The 22,833-nt window shown below is 47.8% G+C and overlaps 8 protein-coding genes across 8 annotated transcripts; 6 read left to right on the top strand and 2 right to left on the bottom strand.

The window, feature by feature from the left end:
- Nucleotides 1-4,668: 4,668 nt before the first annotated feature.
- On the top strand, nt 4,669-6,103 carry N7466_004305 (LysM peptidoglycan-binding domain-containing protein; the record flags this gene model as incomplete). The annotated part of the gene is made up of 3 exons (XM_057163702.1): nt 4,669-4,686; nt 4,757-4,974; nt 5,065-6,103. The coding sequence occupies 3 exons, from the start codon at nt 4,669-4,671 to the stop codon at nt 6,101-6,103; spliced, it is 1,275 nt and encodes a 424-aa protein (XP_057022383.1).
- Nucleotides 6,104-7,438: 1,335 nt separating this feature from the next.
- On the top strand, nt 7,439-8,191 carry N7466_004304 (Zn(II)2Cys6 transcription factor domain-containing protein; the record flags this gene model as incomplete). Its single annotated transcript, XM_057163701.1, has 2 exons — nt 7,439-7,907; nt 7,977-8,191. 2 exons carry the CDS (start codon nt 7,439-7,441, stop codon nt 8,189-8,191), a joined length of 684 nt encoding a protein of 227 aa, XP_057022382.1.
- A 66-nt stretch (nt 8,192-8,257) lies between these two features.
- On the top strand, nt 8,258-10,040 carry N7466_004303 (fungal specific transcription factor domain-containing protein; the record flags this gene model as incomplete). The annotated part of the gene is made up of 5 exons (XM_057163700.1): nt 8,258-8,453; nt 8,497-8,719; nt 8,768-8,917; nt 8,977-9,464; nt 9,562-10,040. The coding sequence occupies 5 exons, from the start codon at nt 8,258-8,260 to the stop codon at nt 10,038-10,040; spliced, it is 1,536 nt and encodes a 511-aa protein (XP_057022381.1).
- Nucleotides 10,041-10,241: 201 nt separating this feature from the next.
- N7466_004302 (sphingomyelin phosphodiesterase) lies at nt 10,242-12,240 on the bottom strand (the record flags this gene model as incomplete). The annotated part of the gene is made up of 3 exons (XM_057163699.1): nt 10,242-11,882; nt 11,937-12,023; nt 12,091-12,240. The coding sequence occupies 3 exons, from the start codon at nt 12,238-12,240 to the stop codon at nt 10,242-10,244; spliced, it is 1,878 nt and encodes a 625-aa protein (XP_057022380.1).
- A 1,112-nt stretch (nt 12,241-13,352) lies between these two features.
- On the bottom strand, nt 13,353-15,794 carry N7466_004301 (uncharacterized protein; the record flags this gene model as incomplete). Its single annotated transcript, XM_057163698.1, has 1 exon — nt 13,353-15,794. One exon carries the CDS (start codon nt 15,792-15,794, stop codon nt 13,353-13,355), a length of 2,442 nt encoding a protein of 813 aa, XP_057022379.1.
- A 674-nt stretch (nt 15,795-16,468) lies between these two features.
- Nucleotides 16,469-16,687, top strand: N7466_004300 (uncharacterized protein; the record flags this gene model as incomplete). The annotated part of the gene is made up of 1 exon (XM_057163697.1): nt 16,469-16,687. The coding sequence occupies one exon, from the start codon at nt 16,469-16,471 to the stop codon at nt 16,685-16,687; it is 219 nt and encodes a 72-aa protein (XP_057022378.1).
- A 1,313-nt stretch (nt 16,688-18,000) lies between these two features.
- On the top strand, nt 18,001-20,978 carry N7466_004299 (putative MFS monosaccharide transporter; the record flags this gene model as incomplete). The annotated part of the gene is made up of 4 exons (XM_057163696.1): nt 18,001-18,144; nt 18,285-18,416; nt 18,487-18,955; nt 19,021-20,978. 4 exons carry the CDS (start codon nt 18,001-18,003, stop codon nt 20,976-20,978), a joined length of 2,703 nt encoding a protein of 900 aa, XP_057022377.1.
- Nucleotides 20,979-22,086: 1,108 nt separating this feature from the next.
- N7466_004298 (uncharacterized protein) lies at nt 22,087-22,758 on the top strand (the record flags this gene model as incomplete). Its single annotated transcript, XM_057163695.1, has 1 exon — nt 22,087-22,758. One exon carries the CDS (start codon nt 22,087-22,089, stop codon nt 22,756-22,758), a length of 672 nt encoding a protein of 223 aa, XP_057022376.1.
- Between the last annotated feature and the right edge of the window lie 75 nt (nt 22,759-22,833).

Here is a 22,833-nt window from a genome sequence, read left to right as displayed (position 1 = left end):
AGTGTCATTTGCTGGATGCAGATAAGATATCTGATTTGCTCATGATGAGTCTGGCTCAATATCATGATCACTTTTCCGACTCCAAATATACCTGATCCATCAATAGCTTTGTACTGAAAAAAAGCACTGAGGCGTTAATTCATCCTCCACAGTTACAAATCATCGGATATGGCCAACAGAACCATACGACCGACTTCACTTGCAAATTCCTCTGAATCCAGAACCTCTTGCGCACCATGAACAGCCACATTCCTGGGACACGCAGTCTTTACCAGCATACTCGCCACGAGACGGTACACCATAATGGTGAGGGCGCGAGCCTCAGGGGGGGAGGCCAGTCCCCAGGATATGATGTTGGGCCTCTACTTTCAGTACTGGACCTAAGGTAGATGGAAACCCCGTCTGACTTGAAAATCAGTAGGTATTGATAACCGAATTGATGTTTGCTTTAGGAGATTTTGTACTTACCTATCAATCCCTGGTCGGTCAAATCCCGATCACATTCGCATAGTGGTAGAGACCCTGAATACTCCGTCCATCTCTGAACATGTGCTTTGAACATTAAAGGATTGATCCCAATACCCGAAAGCAGGTCAAAAGCATCCAGTAGCCAATATATGTATACCACTCAGATGTTAGATTCTTGTCGTAACCTTGGAAGCCTTGATTGCTCATGTATATGTGATCAGAGAACCCATATGTCAGCCATAGGTCCTGTATATAGTATTTGCGTTGAAGGCGCCGAAGCCGATCGATCTCCTCCAAAATATCTGTCTGGAATGTCTGCTTTCTGAGCGTGCTCTTCGAAGTTGTTGCGAGGTTCACACGTTTCTGTGGTGGATGTTCCGGTTTTTTGAAGGTTTGTTGATAAATCACTTGATTCACATGTTTCGTTAATGCAGTGACTCGTGATAGATGGTAAGATAATTGAGCCTTCAAATCCCGCGTTTATAGTGACTTGACTTCACCTAGCGTTGATTGGGACACATGCATTGGGTGAGCACTATTCGCCAGATGGGGCAGTCTGCTTTGACAAAGGCATGTTCTTTGCACAGGTAATCGACGACTGTCAAGTTGATATCCATGGGGTTCAAGTAGGGTACCTTCCAGCTCATGTCGAGGCCATCGGGAAAGGGTTGCCATAAATCTCAAGTGCTCGGAAATAATACCATCACTTCTTGGTTGTGGAAAGCATGGATACCGCAATCAAGCTGGTGTCTCGGTGTTGCCCAAGTCGTCCCAGTAAGTAAACAGACTGGCTGCTCCAACTCCTCGTTATAAGAGGCGATATCCGGATGACCATCATCCTCAATGGGTCTAAACATTCAAATGAAGGTAGAATTGGTGAGCTTCAAAGGGAGCTAACAATTTGATGTCGGAGTTTGTGTACTACTCATGTCAATTGCCGGTTGTGTTGTAACTTATATTTCAATTTGGCAAGGTTGGCAATAATGGCCGGTATTGGATATCATTATTGCGCTCCATGGCCGGTCCATGGTGTGTCCAGAGGAACGCCACCTGACGTTGATGGGTATTTCTTTTCCCACTTTTATTTGGAGTGGAGAAAAAATTGACAGGACATTTTATACCCAGGACTTTAGAGTTGTTGCCCAAACACCTGGTGCTGGAAACATCCAGCATATGCATGGATGGAAATCAATTGCCGGTAGTAGAATCCTTTTCCACATGTTCAATGTTCAATGTTTCTTTCAACAACAAAAATAACATTTGAATATATATCAACATTAAAGATTGAAAGAAGATAGCTTTTGTTTGAGAGGGATAATACTTACTCCCCAAGCTCTATCTTAGTATATCATCAACCAACATTGAATGTTGTTACCTGCTAGTATGTAGTCATCCTCAATATCCCTAGTTATGCTAAGCTGTTCATTTGAGACTCTAGAAACACTCTGTAAGTCAGATGGACAGGAAATTTTGAAAGTGCCGTCGACATCTTGTACATGAGCAGATATGTTCAAATGTTTATTAATTCTTGGAAATATCATATCAATTGATTTACATCTTCCTAATACCTTAAAGTTTGAGACTCCAGATGTCCGCTTCTTCGCTCCAAAAACACCTAACCGCTACCTATAATTACCCATATGCATACTCCGTATATATATTCAACTGAACCTAAAATGAGCCCGCAATATACACTAGACTCTCAGATAAAGCACGTACTTTGCCCATGGTTCTCCACTTTGGGCCTCGGCGAGAAAAATCACTGGCCCGTCAAATAACTATGCACCGAATACATATGAACCGCTGACACATCTTGCAGCAGTCGCCAGCTCGTAACGTCAAACAGGAACCATCTCACAAGCAGAAGAGAACCACCACAGCGTTTATAATATGATATATCATCCAGGGTCCAAGTAAGTTCGGTTTGTACGGTCCGCAGGTGCAGATGCGGGGTGGCGATGCGATTTTGACTTTTTGTTCTAAGCGGAAGTGGAGATTGATGAGTACTTTGGATATTATTCGAAGACTATGACAAGGATAATCCAGGTACCCGTAGCCCCAGGCGGTTGGACGGGTTGCATATGGTTGCATACTCACATTTTACTGGTTGCCTGTTTGAGGCTGCCCGTTTGACTCTGCATTCCTTGTTCCGGTTAAACTGTTGCTTCTTCAAGATGGTCGGGCGGTTGGAGAGGGATCTCGGATCTTGGGTCATCTCATGATCTGATACAGGGGCGATGACGGCAGAGTATTGGATTGGCGCTATTGGTCAGAAGTACATGTATGTTGACTTAATTTGCGATACATAACCAACGGGTTAGCTTGACAAACTCCCGATCGTGTTGGGTGAGTTTGGAGGGCGAAACAACCCACACACCCTGTGGCTGTTAGATACATCTCTTTCAAATATACATGGGTTGAGTGAAGGGTTAGGCAACTCGTGTTTTAATGGTTTGTAGCAGGAGCGAGTATATGTAAGATGTTTGAAACCTGCAAACGGTACTAGTATTCTGTGCGACATTGACTGTCTTGAGCAACTGGGAACGAAACAGTTAAAGCGGATTTGATATTTAATGAGTCATGTACTAGTAGTCTGAGCCTATCTTGGTTGGTATTGAGGCATTGTTCCCGTGAGAGCAATCCTTCTGTTTACAATATCCATGGATCCTATCTTGATCCATTAGGTGTCAACTTCATAAGAATATAAGCTTCAAACGAGACATAGTGTTTTTTATTCTGCTTTTCTTTACATCCCTTCGTGATACGTAGACGAAAACTTTGCCGATCCATGACCAGCGGTGTATTCGTGTCAATCAAGTGATCGACACGTACCGAATCCATGAGGCATTGGCGCGAGAACAAAGGCTATCTGAAATTAGTACATCTATAAAGAACTTTGACAAGTATGATGCAGGGATTGTCGAATCTGCAGACTTTCTGTGACCAATCTCACCAAACCCTTCTTTTTGTTGTACAGATCTCCATTGATTCTCTTTGGACTTCGCTTGGGCCTTGAGCCCCACAGTTAGACGCTGTGACCAACGCACGAGAAACATTTCCTGCCTATTTAGTTTTCACTGTCACGTCATTAATGGAGAAAGAGAAAATAAGAAATAAAAAGAAGAAATAAAAGCCACAACGGGGTGAGTCCGAAAAAAAGAGGGACTTCTCGGGTAGGAAAGTAGATTTTGTGACCGGGTCACAGACGTGCGCGATCTCCGACATACCAGAGCGGAGTCCGAAGGATCGATGAGACTAGTTTGAGGCGTTTGAGTGAATACTACTCAAGCGAAGAGACTCGTCAGCTACTATGGGTTTTGGTGAATTTCACACCTGTATATTTGGTATTTTTTTTTCTAGACATTATTATGTCATTGGGTTCACTGGGGAGTTCAAGGGTTTTTGTTTTCCAGCCCTCGGTGTGTATAGAGAGAGTCTCCACTAACCAGAAAGCCACTCCGTATCTCGGGGTTAAGTAGATTCAAAGATGAGGAGTTCGATTAATTAAAAATCCAGTGCTACTCTACGGCATATCAAATGAAAGAAAATCTTAATAGAATGAATAGGGAGCATCCCCTTAATTTATTTCTCCCAGAGCCAAAATAGAATAAAAATATGACAAAGAAATAATCAAAGTCCAGGAGACCTTCTAAACTCTAGAAAACGAACTGAAAGGGAATTCAATAAATATAAAAAAAAGTGAGAAATATGAAAAATACCCAAAAAAATCACACGGAATGACCGAAGCTGAAAGGTCATTGGGTGGTGAAACAAAGCTGAAGGCTGAGAAGAAAGATGTTCACTCACCAATCAAGTAGTAGAACGGCAACATCCAACTGCAAGGCCGTGGTCTCCGCCTTAATGATCCCTCACCTGAAACTAGCGACCATCTACGATCATCTTTACCGTTCCAGGACAATACCAAGCCTAACCACAGGTACCGTTCGAAGTGAATTGGGGCTTGTTAGGTTGTTTCACCTCCTGCGCCGCAAGGCTCCCGTCGCCCCGTAATTGGTCCATTATGTGGTCCTCGTCCCATTCACGTCCCTGAATGGGGGGAGACTGAGTCGCTGTGGGGTTGACCTCTCCACTGCTCCAGGGTACATATACCTTTCTTTCCTCGCGTTTCTGGGAAGAGCAAGCAAGTCTTCTTTTCTCTCATTTTTACCTGTTGTGCTGGGCACTCCTTTTTCAGCAAACATGTTCATCCTTCCATTCGTATGTTCTATCTCCATCTCCACATTTACCTCGAAATCCTTGGATATACTAACCCTTCTCCAATTTTCAGCTTTTGGCTGCCGGCAGCCTCCCCCTCATTTCCGGGGCGCCGATAGCATCCTATCTTTACAAGAAGTCTGCAGACGCAGTGTCCAGTCCTTCCATTGTTGAACGCAGTACCGTTGTTGAACGCAGTTCCGATCTTTATGAAGCAGTTTTTGGTGGTGATGGTTCGACCGCCGACGGGTGGCCCACGATCTCGGAGTGGATCTCCACTTTTGACGAGATGTAAGTTTCTCCAATATAAACGAGAGCCAGGATGCAATTGGGGGGAAACAAGACCAATCAGACTTATTCGTTATCTTCTCTTATTTCTAGGTTCGAAGCCAACGAAGCTGTCATGTCCGCGAGCTGTGCTCAATTCGACGTGGCAGATAACTCCGATGCTGAGAACGCCGATATCAAGACCGCCATCCAAGCTGTCGCTACCTCCAGCGGTGTGGACGCCCGTTTCATTCTCGCCATTGTCATGCAGGAATCCAACGGCTGTGTCCGTGTCCAGACTACCGACAACGGCGTCGTCAACCCCGGTCTCATGCAAAGCCACGACGGCTCCGGCTCCTGCAACAAGGACGGCACAGTCCAGAACCCCTGCCCCTACAGCGAGATTCACCAGATGATCGTCGATGGTGTTGAGGGTACCACCGAGGGTGACGGTCTCGAGCAGCTCCTCACTGCTGAGGGCGGCTCCACCGCTGAGGATTACTACAAGGTCGCTCGTTGCTACAACTCTGGCTCCGTTGATTCGGACGGTAACCTCGGCCAAGGCGTTGCCACCCACTGCTACGCTTCCGACGTCGCCAACCGTCTTCTCGGCTGGTCGTCCGGCACTAGCTCCTGTGACGCCGATACCGTCGGCGACTTGACCGACTCCGACTGGTCAGGCAGCAGTACTAGCTCTGGAAGCACTACTTCTGCCTCGTCCTCGGCCGTTGCCACGACTTCCACCGTCTCGACCGTTGTCCCAGAGGCCACTACCTCTGCCGCCGCTACCACCGTTGTCCCCGTGACTACTGCCGCCGCCACTACTGCCGCCGCTACTACCTCGACTGCTGCCGCCGTGCCCACCACCACTTCCGTGGCCGTGATCCCCACTGCAGCTGCCACCAGTGCCGCGACTACTACCGCTGCTGCATCCGCCACTGCGTCGGCTTCAACTTCGACCTCCACTGACCCCGTCTACCCATACGCGACTTCGTCTTGCACAGAGTACTACTCCGTGGTCTCGGGCGACTACTGCGAAAAGGTCGAGAGCCAATACGGCATTACTGCGTCCGAACTCCGAAGCTGGAATTCAGGATTGGACGAATCCTGCTCAAATCTCTGGTTGGGATACCAATATTGTGTCAAGGCATAAATGTTGTATCGCCTTCCAGTCCTTTCATTTTTCTTTCTCGGTTCACACTAGAGACATTCTTTCATGCCTACTTTTACTTTCACTTCTACCACACCCTTTTGGTTTGAATCCTTTTTTTTTCTTGGACTCTGATGGCCGTGCCATTGGATCTTAGGATGAACATTCTCTGAAAAAGACGTCTTGTACAAGAAGGTTGGCGATTTCATTTGCATATATGGGTTTTTGCTGGCTCTTTGCCCATCTTTTGCTAGCCGACACGATTTACGATAGCTTTTTTCTCTTTTTTACCTTTTTCCACTTTGATACCACTGCGTCCTGCAGACAGGCAAATACAAAACATTCGTTCTGATCAATATTTATTTTAAAATTACAAAGTAGCTTGAAATTGTAGATCGAAGATTTGATTTGATTGGTTGGAGTAGTATGCATTAGAAGCGCCCTGAAGACACGCCGTATAGCATGCCCTACCCCACCGATCTCCCATTTCCACAAGTGATTCTACATATTCTTATTTTCTCCAAAATTTCCTTTCAAATTCCCATAGATCATGACTCCTGCAGGCTTTCTTCAGCAAAGTCCATCCAGCGGGTACTACCTTCCGATAACGAGATATTCCATAAAGCATGGAGTCGGCGCGTATAGCGACCATCTCATTCGCCGCCAGGCCATATCGAATCACAAGATGCCCAACAATGCACCAAAGGTGACGTTGCAGGGCTGAATCAAGCTTTCGGTTCGGTCGGGAATCTTGCATAGTATCTCCTTTTGAAGTTTCAGATAAAATGTAAAAGTACAGAAACGCTGTTTACGCGCTTGCAGACTAGACTGGGATGTGGCCCATGTGGGTGATGGGAGGTGGGGGTGGAGACGGATTTGTTTCGCATTGTCACGGTGGTACGAGGTGTACGTATTCTGTTTGTCATCTATGGATGAAGCTAATATACAGAAGTAGGTGATCGGTATGGTATTGGATTTTTGCTTGAAGTCAAGAGAAGAATTTGCCAGAGGGATGAAGTCCATCTCTCTACTTTGATCCAGCGCGAAGGTTACTATTTGATCCTTGGCCAAGTAATAAGGCGGGCTTGAAACATGGGGCAGGGAACATGAGATTTTTCACAGCCAGAAGACATACGAATGTCAAAAATCTCAACTCAATTGATTTACAGTGATGTTCATCATGAAGAACGTCAACATCTATACCACCGGACTTGACGGGGATTATTCACATCCGATCTACCCGCGCCACTCTAAATCCTACCCGACCACTCCCCGACCCGAGCCAAATCTATCCAACTAGCCCAACCACCAACAATAACCCCCATACCTGTCCAATCGATGGCCCCATCAGAAGATCCTAGTCCCACACCAGAAGTACGGCCATCAAAACGACGCCGCGTGGCCGTCGCCTGCGATGCATGTCGGAGCCGGAAATCCCGATGCGATGGCACCCGGCCTCGCTGCTCACTGTGCACGGATCTAGGCTTTGAATGCATGTATACACCGCCGGCTACGGCGACGAATGTAATCGTGCAGAAGGAGTATCTGCATGGGCTGGAAGATCGGGTAAAGAAGCTTGAGGATTCGTTGAAGTCTGTTCGGGATGATATTGATGGGTTGGTGGTGCGTGTTGATCGGGTGCCAGAGGCACACCCGGTGGCAGTTAGAGGTGGAGCTGGTGTTGGATCTAGCCAGGAGGCCCACGGGGCTGTTCCTGTTTCTGATTCCGAGCTGGTTGGGCCCGAGGACTCGGTTGATGCGATGGGTGCGATTTCTTTCGCGGATGAAGAGGACTCGGGGTTCTTCGGTATAGTGGAATTCATCTTGATATTATGAGATAAAGACTTCTGGAGAGCAATGCTGATAATTGTCACAGGGCCATCCTCGAATATCGCTTTCTTGAGACATTTGTCTGGGGCGGTAGCTCAGCAAGGATACCTCTTATCTCCTGGAGATGGCACCGGAGTTGCAGAAGGAGGTTTCATAAGCGTGTCGAAACCACATTCAGCAATACGCCAACCAGCACAGGAGAAAGTCAATGTATTTGCGTTACCTCCTCATGCCGAGACTTTGGCATTGATTAACCTTTAATTTTCGAATACGGGCCTACTCTACCCGTATATTTACCCATCCACGTTCTTGGCGACTTATCACCGAATGGCGCGAGAGAATTTCGCCAACGTTCGAAAAACATGGCTTGGTCTGTTGAATATGATTTTGGCCATGGCTACTATCACAGCTGATTCAGAAGGCGCCAGTGCGGACACGCGCATCGCCGAATCTGATGTTTTCTATCAGCGTGGTCTGGGGCTTTGTGGTGGTGAGCTGTGGCGCGGTACCACTTTGGAGCTTGGTAAGTATGACCGGGAACACGAGTTATGAGTTTACCTCTTTAGGACGGGATTTTGTTACTTACACAGGGACAGTCCAGTTCCACCTCTTGACGGGCCAATATTTGCAGGGCACTCAGAAGTCTGTGCAGGTTTGGACTGTGCATGGACTAGCAGTAAAAGGCGCTTTACAGCTTGGACTTCACTCTCAACATGCATCTCGCCAATTCGATCCCTTGGAGCAGGAGTCTCGAAAGCGTACTTGGTATTGCTGTATTATGCTGGACAGGTAAGAATGAAAAATATTGCATGGTGATAATCGATACTAATCGTTTAGAACACTGAGCATGACCTTTGGCCGACCGGCTGCTATTCCGGACAGCTATGTGAAGCTGGAACTACCTTCAGTGCACCAATTTGAGTCTTCATCGGATGTAGTGGACGCCGAGACATCTAGCCTCAGCGTCTCTTTTTTCAACTGCACAATGTGAGTAACCATAAATACGAATATGAAAGACAACAATTAACGATTCCAAATCCACAAAGCACATTGTATAAAAATCTGTGGAAAATCCTTGACTGTCTATACGGCCAAAACATCGGCTGCGACGACCCACTAGACATCAGTCCAACCTTCACTCACATCTTTCAACTCCAGGAAGGTTTATTCTCCTGGGAAAAAGCGCTTCCCGTCTCCTTACAACTAATCACCAAGACCAGCATGGATGAGATACCTCGAGAAAAGCTCCCAAACACCTATTATTCTTCCTGGAAGTTCCGGGTCATTTTGACACTACGCTTCCTGAACCTTAAAATCTTGCTCCACAGACCCATTCTCGTCAGATTCATCATGGCCAGTCGATCTCCTGACCGCGACACTTACGACATCAGAATGCTACGGTCTATGGGACTGAGCATTGTGGAATCCTGCACCGATTCTGCCATGCAGATAATCGACCTTGTCTACCGAGTGGTTTCGGACCCGGAATTGAAGAAAAGCTTGTTGGGCGCATACTGGTACTCGCTTTACTACAGTAAGTCAAGCCCAACCCCTTTGTTCCTTCCTCTGCTGCAGAAGCCTTTAAAGAAAATCCACAGTCTACAAATGCTTACGAGTGAACCAAACATTAGCCTTCAACGCCGCTTTGGTCATTCTCGGCGCTATTTGGGTTTACCGCGACACAAGCCTGACAGGCTCACCAATGCTCGCAAAAGCAAGCGAATTAAGAGATTATCCCGGTCGAGCAGTTATCGCGCTCTCCAAATTGGATAATGGGAATAGGCTGATTGATCGGTGCCGGTGCTTCTTGGAACATTTTAATAAAATATTAGTGGATCCTGGTGAGTTTCCTCTTTCGATATATCTATCTTATGTATGTCTTTTTCGCTATTCAAAGAGTTGTTTATTAAAATTCATACTATGCAATACAGATACAGAAGGCCCGACGCCTTTGTTCCCATCGTTGGGTATGGGTTCCGAGGATCTACCGGCGGCAGACTTTGATTTCTCGCCTTTTGGTATGGAGCTTGGGGAATTTATGATGGATGATGATTTGGTGGCCATGATCGATAGACAGAGTCTTTTGCCGACAGATGCTGGATCGGGCTGAAGCTATTAAAAGCTGTGTGTATTTACTGAATTTATACTAACAATTTGCATCATCACCACACCAGAAAAATTGAGCGGTTACCTATCTATACGCTTTAAATTAAAACCCTCACAGAAATTCAGAGTTATGACCTACATGTAGTGCTGTGCTGTTATACATACGATATTTTGCATAATGTATGTATCAATATATCCTGGAGAATCAACGCTTCTCCATCTCCCTCGCAATACCAGCACGCCGAGCAATCTTGCCCAGCAAAGGCGCCATCCCAGCATGATTACACTCCGGCAGCATCCTCTCACGCAAATCCGACCTATCAACTCCACCCCTCTTCTCAAAACTAAACCCGACCTTCTCCACAAAGCAGTTATACTGCGCATCTGCTCCCCTCAACGCACAAATCTCACCACGAACGCAATCCCCATCACAGCTCGGAACCATATACCCGCGCGTCCGCCTTGCCCAGAAATCCCCGAAAAGCGCCGCATCTTGCTCCATCGCCACGGTAACATTGTGCCAAAAAGCCGGCGATAGCTCGGTGCTGGAATCGGTGACCGGCGGCACAAGCTTAGATCCGTAAGCCGCCTTGGCAGAGTAATATGGTGTCCATTGCACGGACGTCTGAGATTCTAGCGGATCATCGCCATCGATACCAATATCGGCGATGTACTGCGTAAAATCCAGCACACCAAATGTGACGGGGTCGATATCGTAGACGCGGAAAGAAGGCGGGCCGGACGTCGGCGTCATGGACGGGGCGATGTATCCCATTGCCGTCGCGGTATCCCAGCTCCGGAGTTCATAGTCCGAGTACGAGATCTGGAACTCGTCTCTGTGGGTATGACCGAAGAAGATAGCGGCGATGGTGGCCTCGTAGCGGCGTACTATCTGATCGAAATAGTGCGAATGGTCATGGAAATGATCAGGGTTACCGGACGGGATATGCGAGATGAGCCAGACGCGCTCGGAAGCCGTTTCGGCGGCCTGGAGCTCGTTGACCAGCCATTCCAGCTGGCCGCTGGGGTCTTGTTCCATTGGTTCGGTGTAGGCGAAGAAATTGTATTTGTAGTAGAACATGCTGTTGTAAGAGATTATTCGCAGGTTGCTGTTTGGGTGCAGGACCGAATATGCTCCGTACTGGTCCGCGAACTCGATGGACGGCGAGCCTGACAGCGCCATCCAGTTCGCTGTTAGGGCATCGTAGGCCCATTGCGGGTTGTATGTTGAGGGGAGCTGGGACGAGGGGAAGAGATTGAGGGGGGCGGTGTCGTGGTTTCCTACTGCGGCGTAGACGCGGCCTAGGCCGTCTGCCATTGCGCCGTAGGTGGCGTTGAAGTTTTGGAGGACTTCGGATCGGTCGTTTAGCCAGACGTCGTGGGCGACTACGTCGCCTGTGTAGAGCGAGAAGGCGGGGCCCAGAGCCTTGATCGCGGCGTTCATGCTTTCTTGCAGTCGGTGTGGAGGGTCGCAGTGAGCGTTGCCCCAGGGTCCGCAGGGGGTGGAAGTATGCCCTGGTGCGTCACCGTCTGTGTAGGTCCTGCAGCATATAGGCTTGGAACAGGCATAGTTAGAGCCGGGCTCGTAGGAAAGGTCAACGTGTGTGTCGCTGAAATGGACGACTTGGATCGGGGGCTCGCCGCTTGGTGGGGGTCGACTGGTTGATGGTTTGGGGAGAGGGAATGCCAATTCGTATGCTCGGACTTCTGGGTATTGACACAGGCCTAATAGGCTGGCACAGAGTGTTTTGGAAGTGTGGGATCCTAGCTCGAGATTCGAAAGGGAGTACTGTACTGATGGGCCTTCGGCGGTAATGACTCCAGCGCAGACATCGGGGTCCTCGGCCTATCTTTGTGTGAGTTTGATGTTTTTAGTGGAATTTTTGATGGGACAGCTTACACCACTGAGAGCGCAGACTCCAGTCAGCACATCGATCATGAAGGTATCGCCGAGGTTTGCTGCTAGTTTTAACCCACCCAAGATAATCTATCGTGGTGGTGTAAGCTTTGGAAGGTTCCTCGCTGTATGATGAGTTGTAGTGATTGAGTCATACCTGGCAGCTGGTACAGTCAACTGCCTCCTTGAATTGATTCCAGATATCAGTGATCCAGCTTTCGGTAGATTCGGCGTGAGCATTGGAACAAGGTAACCAAGCGAGTAAGGTACTAAGGAATAGAATCTGGCTCGGTTTGAGCAGCCACATTTTGAGATCTCCAGGGCTGTCGTTGATGATGATCCTGGAGTACTGCAGGTGGTCTTATGAAACACGGATCTGTTCAGCTACGAGATAGAGTCTTATATAGGTGGAAGGGGTTATTTTATTCCACACGTGGGGCCCCGGTCTGCCGAGAGCACATGTCTACTAGTACTATAGAGCAAGCGTGCATATGCCCAGACACTGAATGTCTCTGTTCGCCTAGCACCGGAATCTATTTTAGTGAACTATTAATATTGAAAATACCTACTAGTCACGGTAGTCCTTGATGACGGATCTGAATGATACGTATTAAAAGTACTAGTAGCTTTCATGGCTATAAAGGCTATGCGCGGAAAACCGTTTTGTTTTTGTTTTTGTTTTGGGTAATATTCAAAACGCGTTTCGACTTGAAATGTGGACTTTGATCCAACATTCTGACCAAAATTGGCTACTATTCGCTCCTTGTACCTTTCAGTACACCTTCCTCGTCCAGACTGGAAACAACCAGTCTCATGCCCAGGTGGATCCTAATTTAATGGAAAATAGAACCAAAAGAAACCTGGCCACTATAAACTAATAAGGACTACGGAAGTTTTCTCCTGAATGGCCTCGGGAATGTGATGACATGACTACAATAATGCAACATTGAATGGACGGGATTTATTGAAAGCCGACTGAGAGGGGTTCTTCGCGACTGCATCCTTAAACAAGTAAGCCCAGCAAACCATTGTTTACAACGCTGCACGCGGTCAACTAATTTCCGCCGCTGAAACGATATCTTGGCCCTGCACACTAAATCATTAGATATCTGCTGTGTGGATGCGCTTCGCGTCGGCTAAAAATGAAATCACTCCTAGTTTTAGAATTCTACGCCGGACTTGACATACAATTACCTAATCTCAAGACCCTCGTTGCTGGATAGAAGCTGAAATTTTGATGGGTAGTAGGTATTAACATTTTGAAAGTAACAGGATGTATATACAAGAAGAGAAAATGTGTCCTAAGTAGGACCCACCTGGGCATGGACCAAAAAAAAAATAGAAATATCCCAGCATTAACCTTTGAATGAAATTAGATTACATATAAGATTCAGAGCAAGACCTTGGTATAGGTTTTCTCTATAGAAGATTAGCCAGCACGAACACTCCTCCAATCAAAATGGGCAAATGAGGCTGGTTTTCCATTCGGGAAATAGCGAGGCCAGTGTATACCGCGCTTGGCGAGGTGGCTGTTGCTGATGCAGAGCTCGAGGTAGCAACGAGTGGAGTAGACTGAGCAGTTCCACTCGCGTAATAAGCAGAGCTGGATTTCTGCAGAGTAGTGTGAGGCTGACCAGAGAGGGAGACAGCCAATGGGGCAGTAGTAGATTTCTCTGTTTGGGAAGACTCGGCGGAAGCCGCCCACTCAGTGGGAACCGAAGCCTCGGTAGAAGTAGAAGTAGACTTGACGGAAGCTGCAGACTCGGTAGCAGCTACAGAGCCAATGGAGTCTCCGAAACCAGTGGCAGTCGCAGAATCAGTGGAAGCTACAGAGCTAACGAAATCTGCAGAGTCAGTGGGAGCCGCAGATCCAGTGAAACTCACAGAGCCAATGAAATCTGCAGAGTCAGTGGGAGCCGCAGATCCAGTGGAATCCGCAGGTGATGATCCATGGCCCCCTTCGAGAGAGGAAGAGACATCAGAGGACCCGGTGGCAAAAGCAGCATAACTTGACAGAGTACTGGAAGTAGTCTCAGATCCGACAGTCGCACTCTGCGTAATCACAGGAAGGGAACCGACAGAAGAAGTCTCCCCAGCCTCTGGACATTCCGTAACAGTTTCGTAGAGTGTTTTGGTAACGGCGTGGCCACTTTCCCACACTACTGTGGTAGTTGGAACTATCGTTTGGTAAACACTGGAAAGATGATCGGCAGTCTTGGTAAAGCCAGTTGTTTCGGCGGTGATGACCTCGGTCGGCAAGGCAGAATTGGAGATGCTAGTCTCGGTGATTTCACCACCTCCGTTGGCACTGCCAGGCTTGTCACCATTACCGGGCTTGTCACCATTGCCAGGCTTGCCATCATTGCCATCATTTCCAGGCTTGTCACCGCTACCGGGCTTGTCATTGCTGCCAGGCTTGTCACCGCGACCGGGCTTGTCATTGCTGCCAGGCTTGTCACCGCGACCGGGCTTGTCACCGTTGCCGGGCTTGTCACCGCTGCCAGGTCTGTCGCCACCAGTCATTCCACCAGGTCCAGTACCGGTAGGCTTAACAGCGAAGACAGAAGTTGTCTCAGATCCGGCAGTACCAGTTTGGTAGTTGGAAAGAGTCTCGGTTGGGGTTGGAACTTCCGAGTCAGTAATCTTTGATGATGACCCAGATGCAGCTGGTGATATATTGAATGATAAGATAGAGGCCGAACTGGAAGCCTTGGATGTGGCCGTGATCAGAGGAATAGAAGAAGTGGCAGTGACTCCGTGTGAAAAGCTGATAGATCTCAACTTTGATACACTGCTGGGTTTTCTGGAATGCTGATGTATAGATACAGATCGAGTTGGAACGCGGATCGATGGCGAGCGCGAAGCACTACTAACCAGGCTGGAGCTAGTCACGGAGTTGGATTGGCTTGAAGGAATGGGGGTTAAAGTTGATGAGGATTTCACAGGCACACTGCTGGTTTGGACGGGAATCGAGCGCATTGGAGTTGATTTCGATAAAGGCGAGACGGATGACAGTGGGCTTGAAGTGGAAACAGGACTGGGCGAGTTCGACGGCGCAATAGACGAAGAGACAGCTTGAATTGAGGAGACAGGAGATGATACGGCAACAGTGGCGGAGGATGTTGATAGTTTAGCACTACTCGAAGGTGTAGAGGATGACACGGCAACGATGGACGAGGATGTCGATAGTTCAGCGCTGCTCGAAGGTGTAGAGGATGGCACGGCAACAGTGGAGTAGGATGTTGAGCACACGGTAGTTTCAGGTTGAAGGAATTCAAAATTGTCAAATCCGATATGCGCCGTTGTAATGGTACATTCAGGAAGAAACAATATAAGATGACTTTCAGCAGTAGGCTGGAAGTCAAAGGAGTACTCCGTCCAAGAAAGTCCTGCTGAAGATATTTTGATCTGGTCTTCTTGGAGGAGATTTGCATTCGTCTGGGAATCTTTGAAGATGTACATGTAGCAGTACTCGGTGCCCGAAAATGTGGAAGCCTCTGCGGCAATTGAATATGAAATGGTGTATGTCATGCTTGTGTCGAGTCCATCGACAGTCTGGTGAAGAAATAGAGCATCATCGCCCCGGGGCATGGTGCTTTTTGTGTCTAGATAGTACACTCCATCCGCAGCAGTAGTGAATGCCGAGCTTGACGAGCCTACATTGTAGACCTCGGGGTTGGCGGATGAAGAAACGTATGTCCAACCAGTGAGATCTCCATCTTCAAAACTGGGGTTCGTGAACAGTTGTGGTTGATTGATGGAGCATGAGACAATTGGCACGGATGTACCAATGGCTGGGAGGATATAGGCCAGAATAGGCAAAACGAGCGAGCTCCTCTGCAGACGAGAAAACACCTGCATGGTGTCAAGATTAATGAATGAATCAGGTCAAACGAATGGACTGTCTCTCAAGAGAATAGAAAAGAGAGGGAAAACCTTGGAAAAGAAGAAGATTATCAATGAGCTGAAAAAATTGAGTCAATTGCCTAATTTAAAGATCCACATGTTCCTGAATCCTGCGCGTAAAATTTCCCGCATGGTTGGAGGTCATTAGCGTTCCTGGCGCTAGCGGCGGTGGCGTTGGATGTTCCTGAGCTAATTCGCCGTGGATTTCACAAAACTGTTGACTTTAACCGATCAAGACGTACGCCACTTCAAATAGCGGAGCTTCTAGCCTCTGGTTTTTCTGATTTTTCTTGCTTTGGCTATGAGACAGAAAAATAGGGTAAACATTCAAGAATCTGGTAATTTCTTGGTCGGCAGCTCCAAGATCTTGGCAACTCTAGATACCTCCGTATGTACAACATAGCCCACCTGGGCAGGTAAGAACTTTGAAATATAGCATTTCATGTCATATTGAGAGAATAAAAAATCATGTCTCCCGTCTTCGAATTGAAGTCTAGGGACCAGATGTGAGTACCGCGTTTTTATTCTGGATTTCTATGTACCCATAGGGCCTGTGGCCCTCCTTATCTCCACCGCGTAGTACCTGTGAGTTAACTGTTTCTGCTTTGGGGACTAACCCTGCATCAAAAATGACCCTGAAGAAACATGCCCAATACTCCAAAATTGGGACGACCATGGATATGCCATGGAAAATCGCATTGAATAACGTCAAGCTTGGAATCGATCTATGGGATCTTTTCACGATCCGAACACTTCATTTCAGACACAAGCACAAGCACAAGAACACCGCCCTTGTGTACCAACCCTTAAACATAGCTCACCAAGGTACAGATGGTCAGAGTGGTTGAAGATTTTTAACTGGGAATCAAGTATCCCAGAGCGCTGGTAAAATGGGTGGCAGGAACTCAGGGGGGGGGGGGGGTTGCCTTAGTTACTTATGGAGCTAACGGCAGCTTGGCACTTTGTCGTGAAAAAAATGGCCGCCAAGGAGAGGTCAGCTGATTTTCGGCACCTGACCTTGTTGATCTACCACATGTGCAGACTAGGTACTCTGTAGCTTGCATTAGCAATCTTATCGGGGCATCCATGTTCAATCATGCCAAGCTCATCGGAGCTGCAAGCGACGATGTGGGGATCTACTAGATCTCGACTATTACTGGTTTGGATGATTAGCCGAGCTTGTATCTGATCAACATGGATTTTATCTGATTCAGATCCCACTTTTAATCCACATGGGTCGGCAATACTGGTCTTTATATATACTCCAGAGTCCAGATGAATCATGGTAGAGATTTGGGGAAATGTTAAAGATCACCTGATCTCCACGGAGAAATGAAATGCCGTGAGATGATTGATCCGAACAGCTTGTACGGACAAATGGAGGGATTTGCTTTTTGAATCTTTCAAAAACATCTGTCATTATTGGCATTCAGATGTTTTTTTCTTTTGTGCCTTTTCAAGTAGGGTTTGGTCGGACTAAACCTGTCAGTGGCCCTTAGTGGCTTCTCTTAGTGGCTCTCAGTCCATCGTGGCTTTTTTTCAAGGGCGATCCATATTAAAAACCCGGGAAAATTGCCTGATGTTTCCGTAGCGGATGGTGGCGTTGACTCCCAATTGGAGAATCTATTGGTTCAAAAGACGTGGAGAGGTAACAAGTTACAACCCAAGTGAAAACCCGACGGGAAGAAGCAAAATGAATTGACGGTGTAGAGAGACGGTGAACAAGCGAGATGATAGAATTGGTTGAGAGATTTTTTTTTCTTAAGCGCAACGGTTTTTTCTTTTTACTCCAAGACCCGGTTTTGCGGGAACCAATGACGCTGATCCCTTTCTTAACCTCCACATTTTCTCCTCTTGGATTTTCCTCCCCCTCACACACCTTAGATGGAAAAAGTGGGACTGTTCAAATTTCTATTATTTCTTATTCTTTCATGATTCCTCTCCCTCTATGCCCTTGTCGAAAATCGAAAAAAAGTCGAAAAAACCCCCTCTACCCCGGATTTCGTGGGATTATGCGGTCTCCAGCTGATCCCGATGCTCGCAACACCTAGAGCCATAATCACCATGTATTAGCCGTTGTGGATCTCGCTACACCCCCTACTCTTTTCATCGAGCTCTACCATTATCCGCGCCACCCCCCAGTGGCAGCTACACGGTCAAAATGCAAAGCCGCCAACCGGTCACCCTTGGTGTCTCGGTGACCTTCTTCGTCATCGCCAGCGTTTTCGTGGCCCTGCGCTTTATATCTCGTGTCTTCGTGGTCAGGAGAGTCGCCCTACACGACTATTTGATGCTGCTTGCATGGGTAAGTCGCTCTGACTTTTTGCAAGTTCTCTCGGGAACCCGCAGTGCCCACGCACCTGGGGTTGGATGCCGCATGCCGCATGCGCATACTAGGTCACGTGCTCTCGTATGGGTTCACTGGCTAAAGACAGGACTCTGCAGGTGATTGACTTCGGCTTCTCGTTCTCATTATTTTACGCGATTCGCAACGGACTCGGCCTACACTCAGACGACGTTCTCCCCGAAAACGAGGCGGCCCTCAATAGAGCCAATTATGCATTTACCGTCCTCTACGTGAGACCCCGAAAGCAAAGTCCATGCATCGAATACAATGCACATCGTACTAATCTCCATCAATTATTAGAGCCCAGCGCTGATGGCTGTCAAAACTTCGATCCTCGTTTTCTACCTGACCTTGACAAGGAACCAAAAGGTCTTTCGATGGGCAAACTATGTTACTCTCGCAGTCGTCAATGCAGCTGGCCTTGCGTTGACGCTGGTCAATGTGTTCCAATGTCGACCAGTCTCTGCCGCATTTCGCGCCAGCCTCCCGTCCGGTGCGCATTGCACCGATATCGTCACACTCTATTTATCCTCATCTCCCGTAAACATCATTACCGATCTGGCCATGCTGTTTCTTCCAATGCCACTACTTACCCAGATGCGCCTCCCAAAGAAACAAAAAATCATTTTGATTATTACTTTCAGTTTCGGTTTCTTCGTGGCCGTCGTGGATGTCATTCGAATCGCTTTTCTCCAGCAAGCAGCTATCTCGCGCCAAGTTGCTTTGAAGTCGATTCATCTTCAGAACGTTGGCACTGCGGACTTTAGCTGTAAGGCTATCCCATTCACAGGATTATTAGTCATGCCATGGAATGCTCATTCTTTTTCTTTCTAGGGTACGCGTCGTTTTCGTTCATGTGGTCTGCAGTCGAAGTCAACGCGTCTATCATTTGTGGATGCGTTCCGAGTCTAAAACCACTCGTCGCTCGTATTTTACCCAAATTAATCAAAGGCACCAATGACGTATCGGATCCAACACCCCATCGCTATGCAACCGGAGAGCCCCCAATCGCCATCCCTCCCCTGGCAGAGATTCAAGATTCCGGCTCAACTCAAACTCCGGACAGTAAAGGAAGCGGTCCCTCTGAAACAAGGCACAGTATATCTGGTCGTCGCCGAAGCTCCAACGCTCCTGTCACCATGTTGGACTTCCTAGGTCATCCTCCTACGGGCCCCCATGATACAGAGTCTAACGCCCAGACCGGCTCATCCTACCCTAACATCACATTCTTCGATTTCGTCAACATGAAGTCCCCAGAGAGCATGCTGAAGCTCAACAACAGAGAATCCATAGCTCCGATTGCATTGACAACTCTACTTTTCTTTCTGTGGGGCTTTGCATATGGATTGCTTGACATACTGAATACCCAATTTCAGACTATTGTTCAATTGGATTCTTGGCATTCATTGGGATTGCACGGCGCATACTTTGGAGGTTACGCGGTGGGTCCATTGTTAGTTGGTCGACCAGTCCTGAAAATTTGGGGTTTCAAATCCACCTTCATCACTGGGCTGTGCATTTATGCCTGCGGAACTCTCGTGTTCTGGCCCTCTGCCGTTCTCACATCTACTGCCGCATTTACGGTTTCGAACTTTATCGTTGGCTTTGGCCTTGCAGTTTTGGAAACGGCAGCAAACCCGTTCATTGCGTTATGTGGACCCTTGGAAAACTCGGAAATTCGTCTGAACATCTCACAAGGTGTACAGGCCGTTGGTAGCGTTCTGTCTCCTCTTCTAGCAAAGCGGGTTCTTTTCAGGAATGTGCAGGACGTTGCTTCTCTGGTGAATGTCCAGTGGACTTACCTAGGCATCGCCCTCTTTGATGTCCTTCTAGCCGCAGCTTTCTATTATCTTCCAATCCCGGAAGCATCAGATGAGGACTTGGAAGAACTGGCAAATAGACGCCGGGATGATAACATGGCCAAGGTTGTGGGAATTCCGGTCGTCTGGCTCACGCTTGGCCTAGGAGTCTGGTCACAATTCTTCTACGTCGCGGGTCAAGAAGTCATTGCTACCAGCCTCGAGCGCTTCGTTTTAACCGTGGACCCTAGCTCTTCTCTTAATTCCTTTGATTTCCTCACGCTTGGCCATAGTCTCTTCGCTATAGGTCGATTCCTCGCGGCCTTTGCGCAATGGTTCTTGAAACCACGTTGGCTTCTCATGGTGGCCTATGTTGGCATGATTGTTTTTTCGGTGCTCTGTATGAACACCACTGGCTCTGCGGCCATCGCTATGGTCATGCTGGTATATCTTTTTATGAGTGGCGTCTACAGCATTATCTTTGCAATCTCCTTGCGTGGCACTGCTCGACACACCAAAACCGCCTCCGCATTCCTTACAATGGGCACCTGCGGCGGCGTCTTCTTTCCCTTTGCAGAATATGCTACATACAATGCGCGCGGGACGTCATACTCGTTCTGTGTTGTTGTCGCTGTCTTTGCGGCGGGTGCCATCTTCCCTATATATCTCAACCTCGTACCCGCAGTCAAAAAACAAGTCGACCCAGTACCCAATGAGTACCTGCGTCGTCATCGTCGCCGCAGACGTGCCCCGGTGGGAGCAATTCGCCGTGAAAAAGAAAACCAGTCTAGGGGCGGTGTTCTCTCGCGCCGACGGAGCGTGGTCTCCAATCCGGATGATTTACCTGATCTTCCATTCCCGGGAGAGACACATCAAATTATCCCCATCCCTATCTCGAGGAGTCTTCGCTCCAAATCGAGCTCTTCCTTTCAGGATAACTCACAATCCTCTAATGAATCTTCAACACATCGACATTCCCCCATTCCTGAATGATGACATGACCTTTCCTTATGTACCATGATACCCAACATGATTTACAAATATGTTTTTTGTTTATTTTCTTCCCATAATACCACCAATCCTTTTTCACTCTCTTCATCTACTCTTAATTCCGGGATACCAATTTTTTGCTATTTCTTTACTATTTCTGAACCGGGGACTTTAGGTGGAGTCTTTTGCTATCTAAAGGTGCATTTGAAGCTGGCTGATTTTCGAATCTTGGTCATGGGCCAATCATCTATATACAGCGATGGTGTTGTAACAAAATTAGCTTATCATAAATCTCAAAATGGCTCTACCATCAGGTCTATCGCATTTAAATTCCATTGAGGGACCATCCAACCCTTCCTAGAGCCCCAGAGCTATGAGGCCTATGCATTTCAAGCTTGTGAGTTGATTTCACGGATCTGTTCACCTACATATATCCATGCCTAGAGTCGTTCAAATCCCAAGCCAACATGAAATACTCTTCCGCCCAAGCCAAGTTCTTCCAAAATCGTGCTCTTTTTTGGAACCTGGGCAACCTTTCTTACCTATGCATGTACGCCAGGGCTTACTCCATCCACCTCCAGGCCGTGCTAGCCTCAAGTGCTCACTATATACATGGATATCTACCAGGCATATAGTACCTAATAGTAGGCACCTGCCTAGGTGTCTTCTGATGATGTCCAGGTGCTTACCCTCATCTATCTCACATCGGTAGACATGCATCTTCAACCCCGTTTATCGCCACTACCAAATTTAGAACCTTGGCACCTTCATACCATTCCCAGATTCCTCATCTATACCGTTCACCAAGCTCGATTGCTCATATGTGCACAGAGTTCTCCCGTTGAAAGACTGATACTACATCCATGGATATTGACAAGCTCCTGAGGTCAAAATTCAAACTTTCGTAAATTCCTTCGATTCGCAGAGTTCATGGTTTAAGCTCACAGACTGATTCGACTCGCAGAATATTTCAACTCACAAACTTCTTCGCTTCATAGACTCGAACCACTTTCACGTTCGACAAACCATTGCCGTGAATAACTTGCCGTTGAGCGCGAATATCCGTGGACCCTCGCAGCAATCTCAAACCATTTGCACAACGACCAACAACATGTCCCCCCACGAGCCCCCACCCCGCCTAATAATCTTTCACACCGGCTCACCAGAGACCAGTACCTTCTATCAACGCTGGTACCGGTTGATGAGTCTACTCGAAACCAAAATCGAAGTCAAGACAGCCCGCCACATAACCGCGCTCCCAGCCCTCATCGAAGACCCAACAACAATTCTCATCGTTGCAGACAGCGAACTGGCATTGCCCAAAAACACCTTCTACTGGGACATTGTCCTGGCCTTCGTTTACTACGGCGGTATTTGCATCACGGCGTGCGAGTTCTACAGAGTCGACCCCGAGCATATCGCACCTTTTTTCGCCAGGGCGGGACTGAGTTGGACCTCGGGCTTGTTCCGTCAACATAGGAGATTTGAGTTCAATCCTGCGGCTGAGGGCGGTCCCGAGGGTGGTATGCTTGATGGGCGTGCACCGCAAATCTATCGTGCGGGAGGTCGGCCTATTTGGAACGTTGAGGAGCGGCACATATGGTATTCTTTTGATGATTCTGGCGAGGGTCCGCGGGCTGTTGGGACTACCACTACCACTACCACTACCACGATGGTTGCGATGGCGGGTTTTGGGCGTGGCTGGCTGGGGTATACTGGGAGTAAAGGGTCATGCCGAAAGACGATTGATATTATTGTTGCTATGTGTGGATTGAGTGCTTGAGATTTTGGTCAATGTTTTTGTTCATTTGGAAGACTGGGTTTAAGACTGCCACCATACTCAAAGTCATCGAGTCCC

Source organism: Penicillium verhagenii (assembly GCF_028828195.1).
Source record: "Penicillium verhagenii strain IBT 33310 chromosome Unknown utg000005l_segment0_segment0, whole genome shotgun sequence".
In the NCBI taxonomy this organism is placed as follows: Eukaryota; Fungi; Ascomycota; class Eurotiomycetes; order Eurotiales; family Aspergillaceae; genus Penicillium; species Penicillium verhagenii.
The sequence above is the reverse complement of the archived record's forward strand: the minus strand, read 5'-3'. Positions and strand labels throughout refer to the sequence as shown.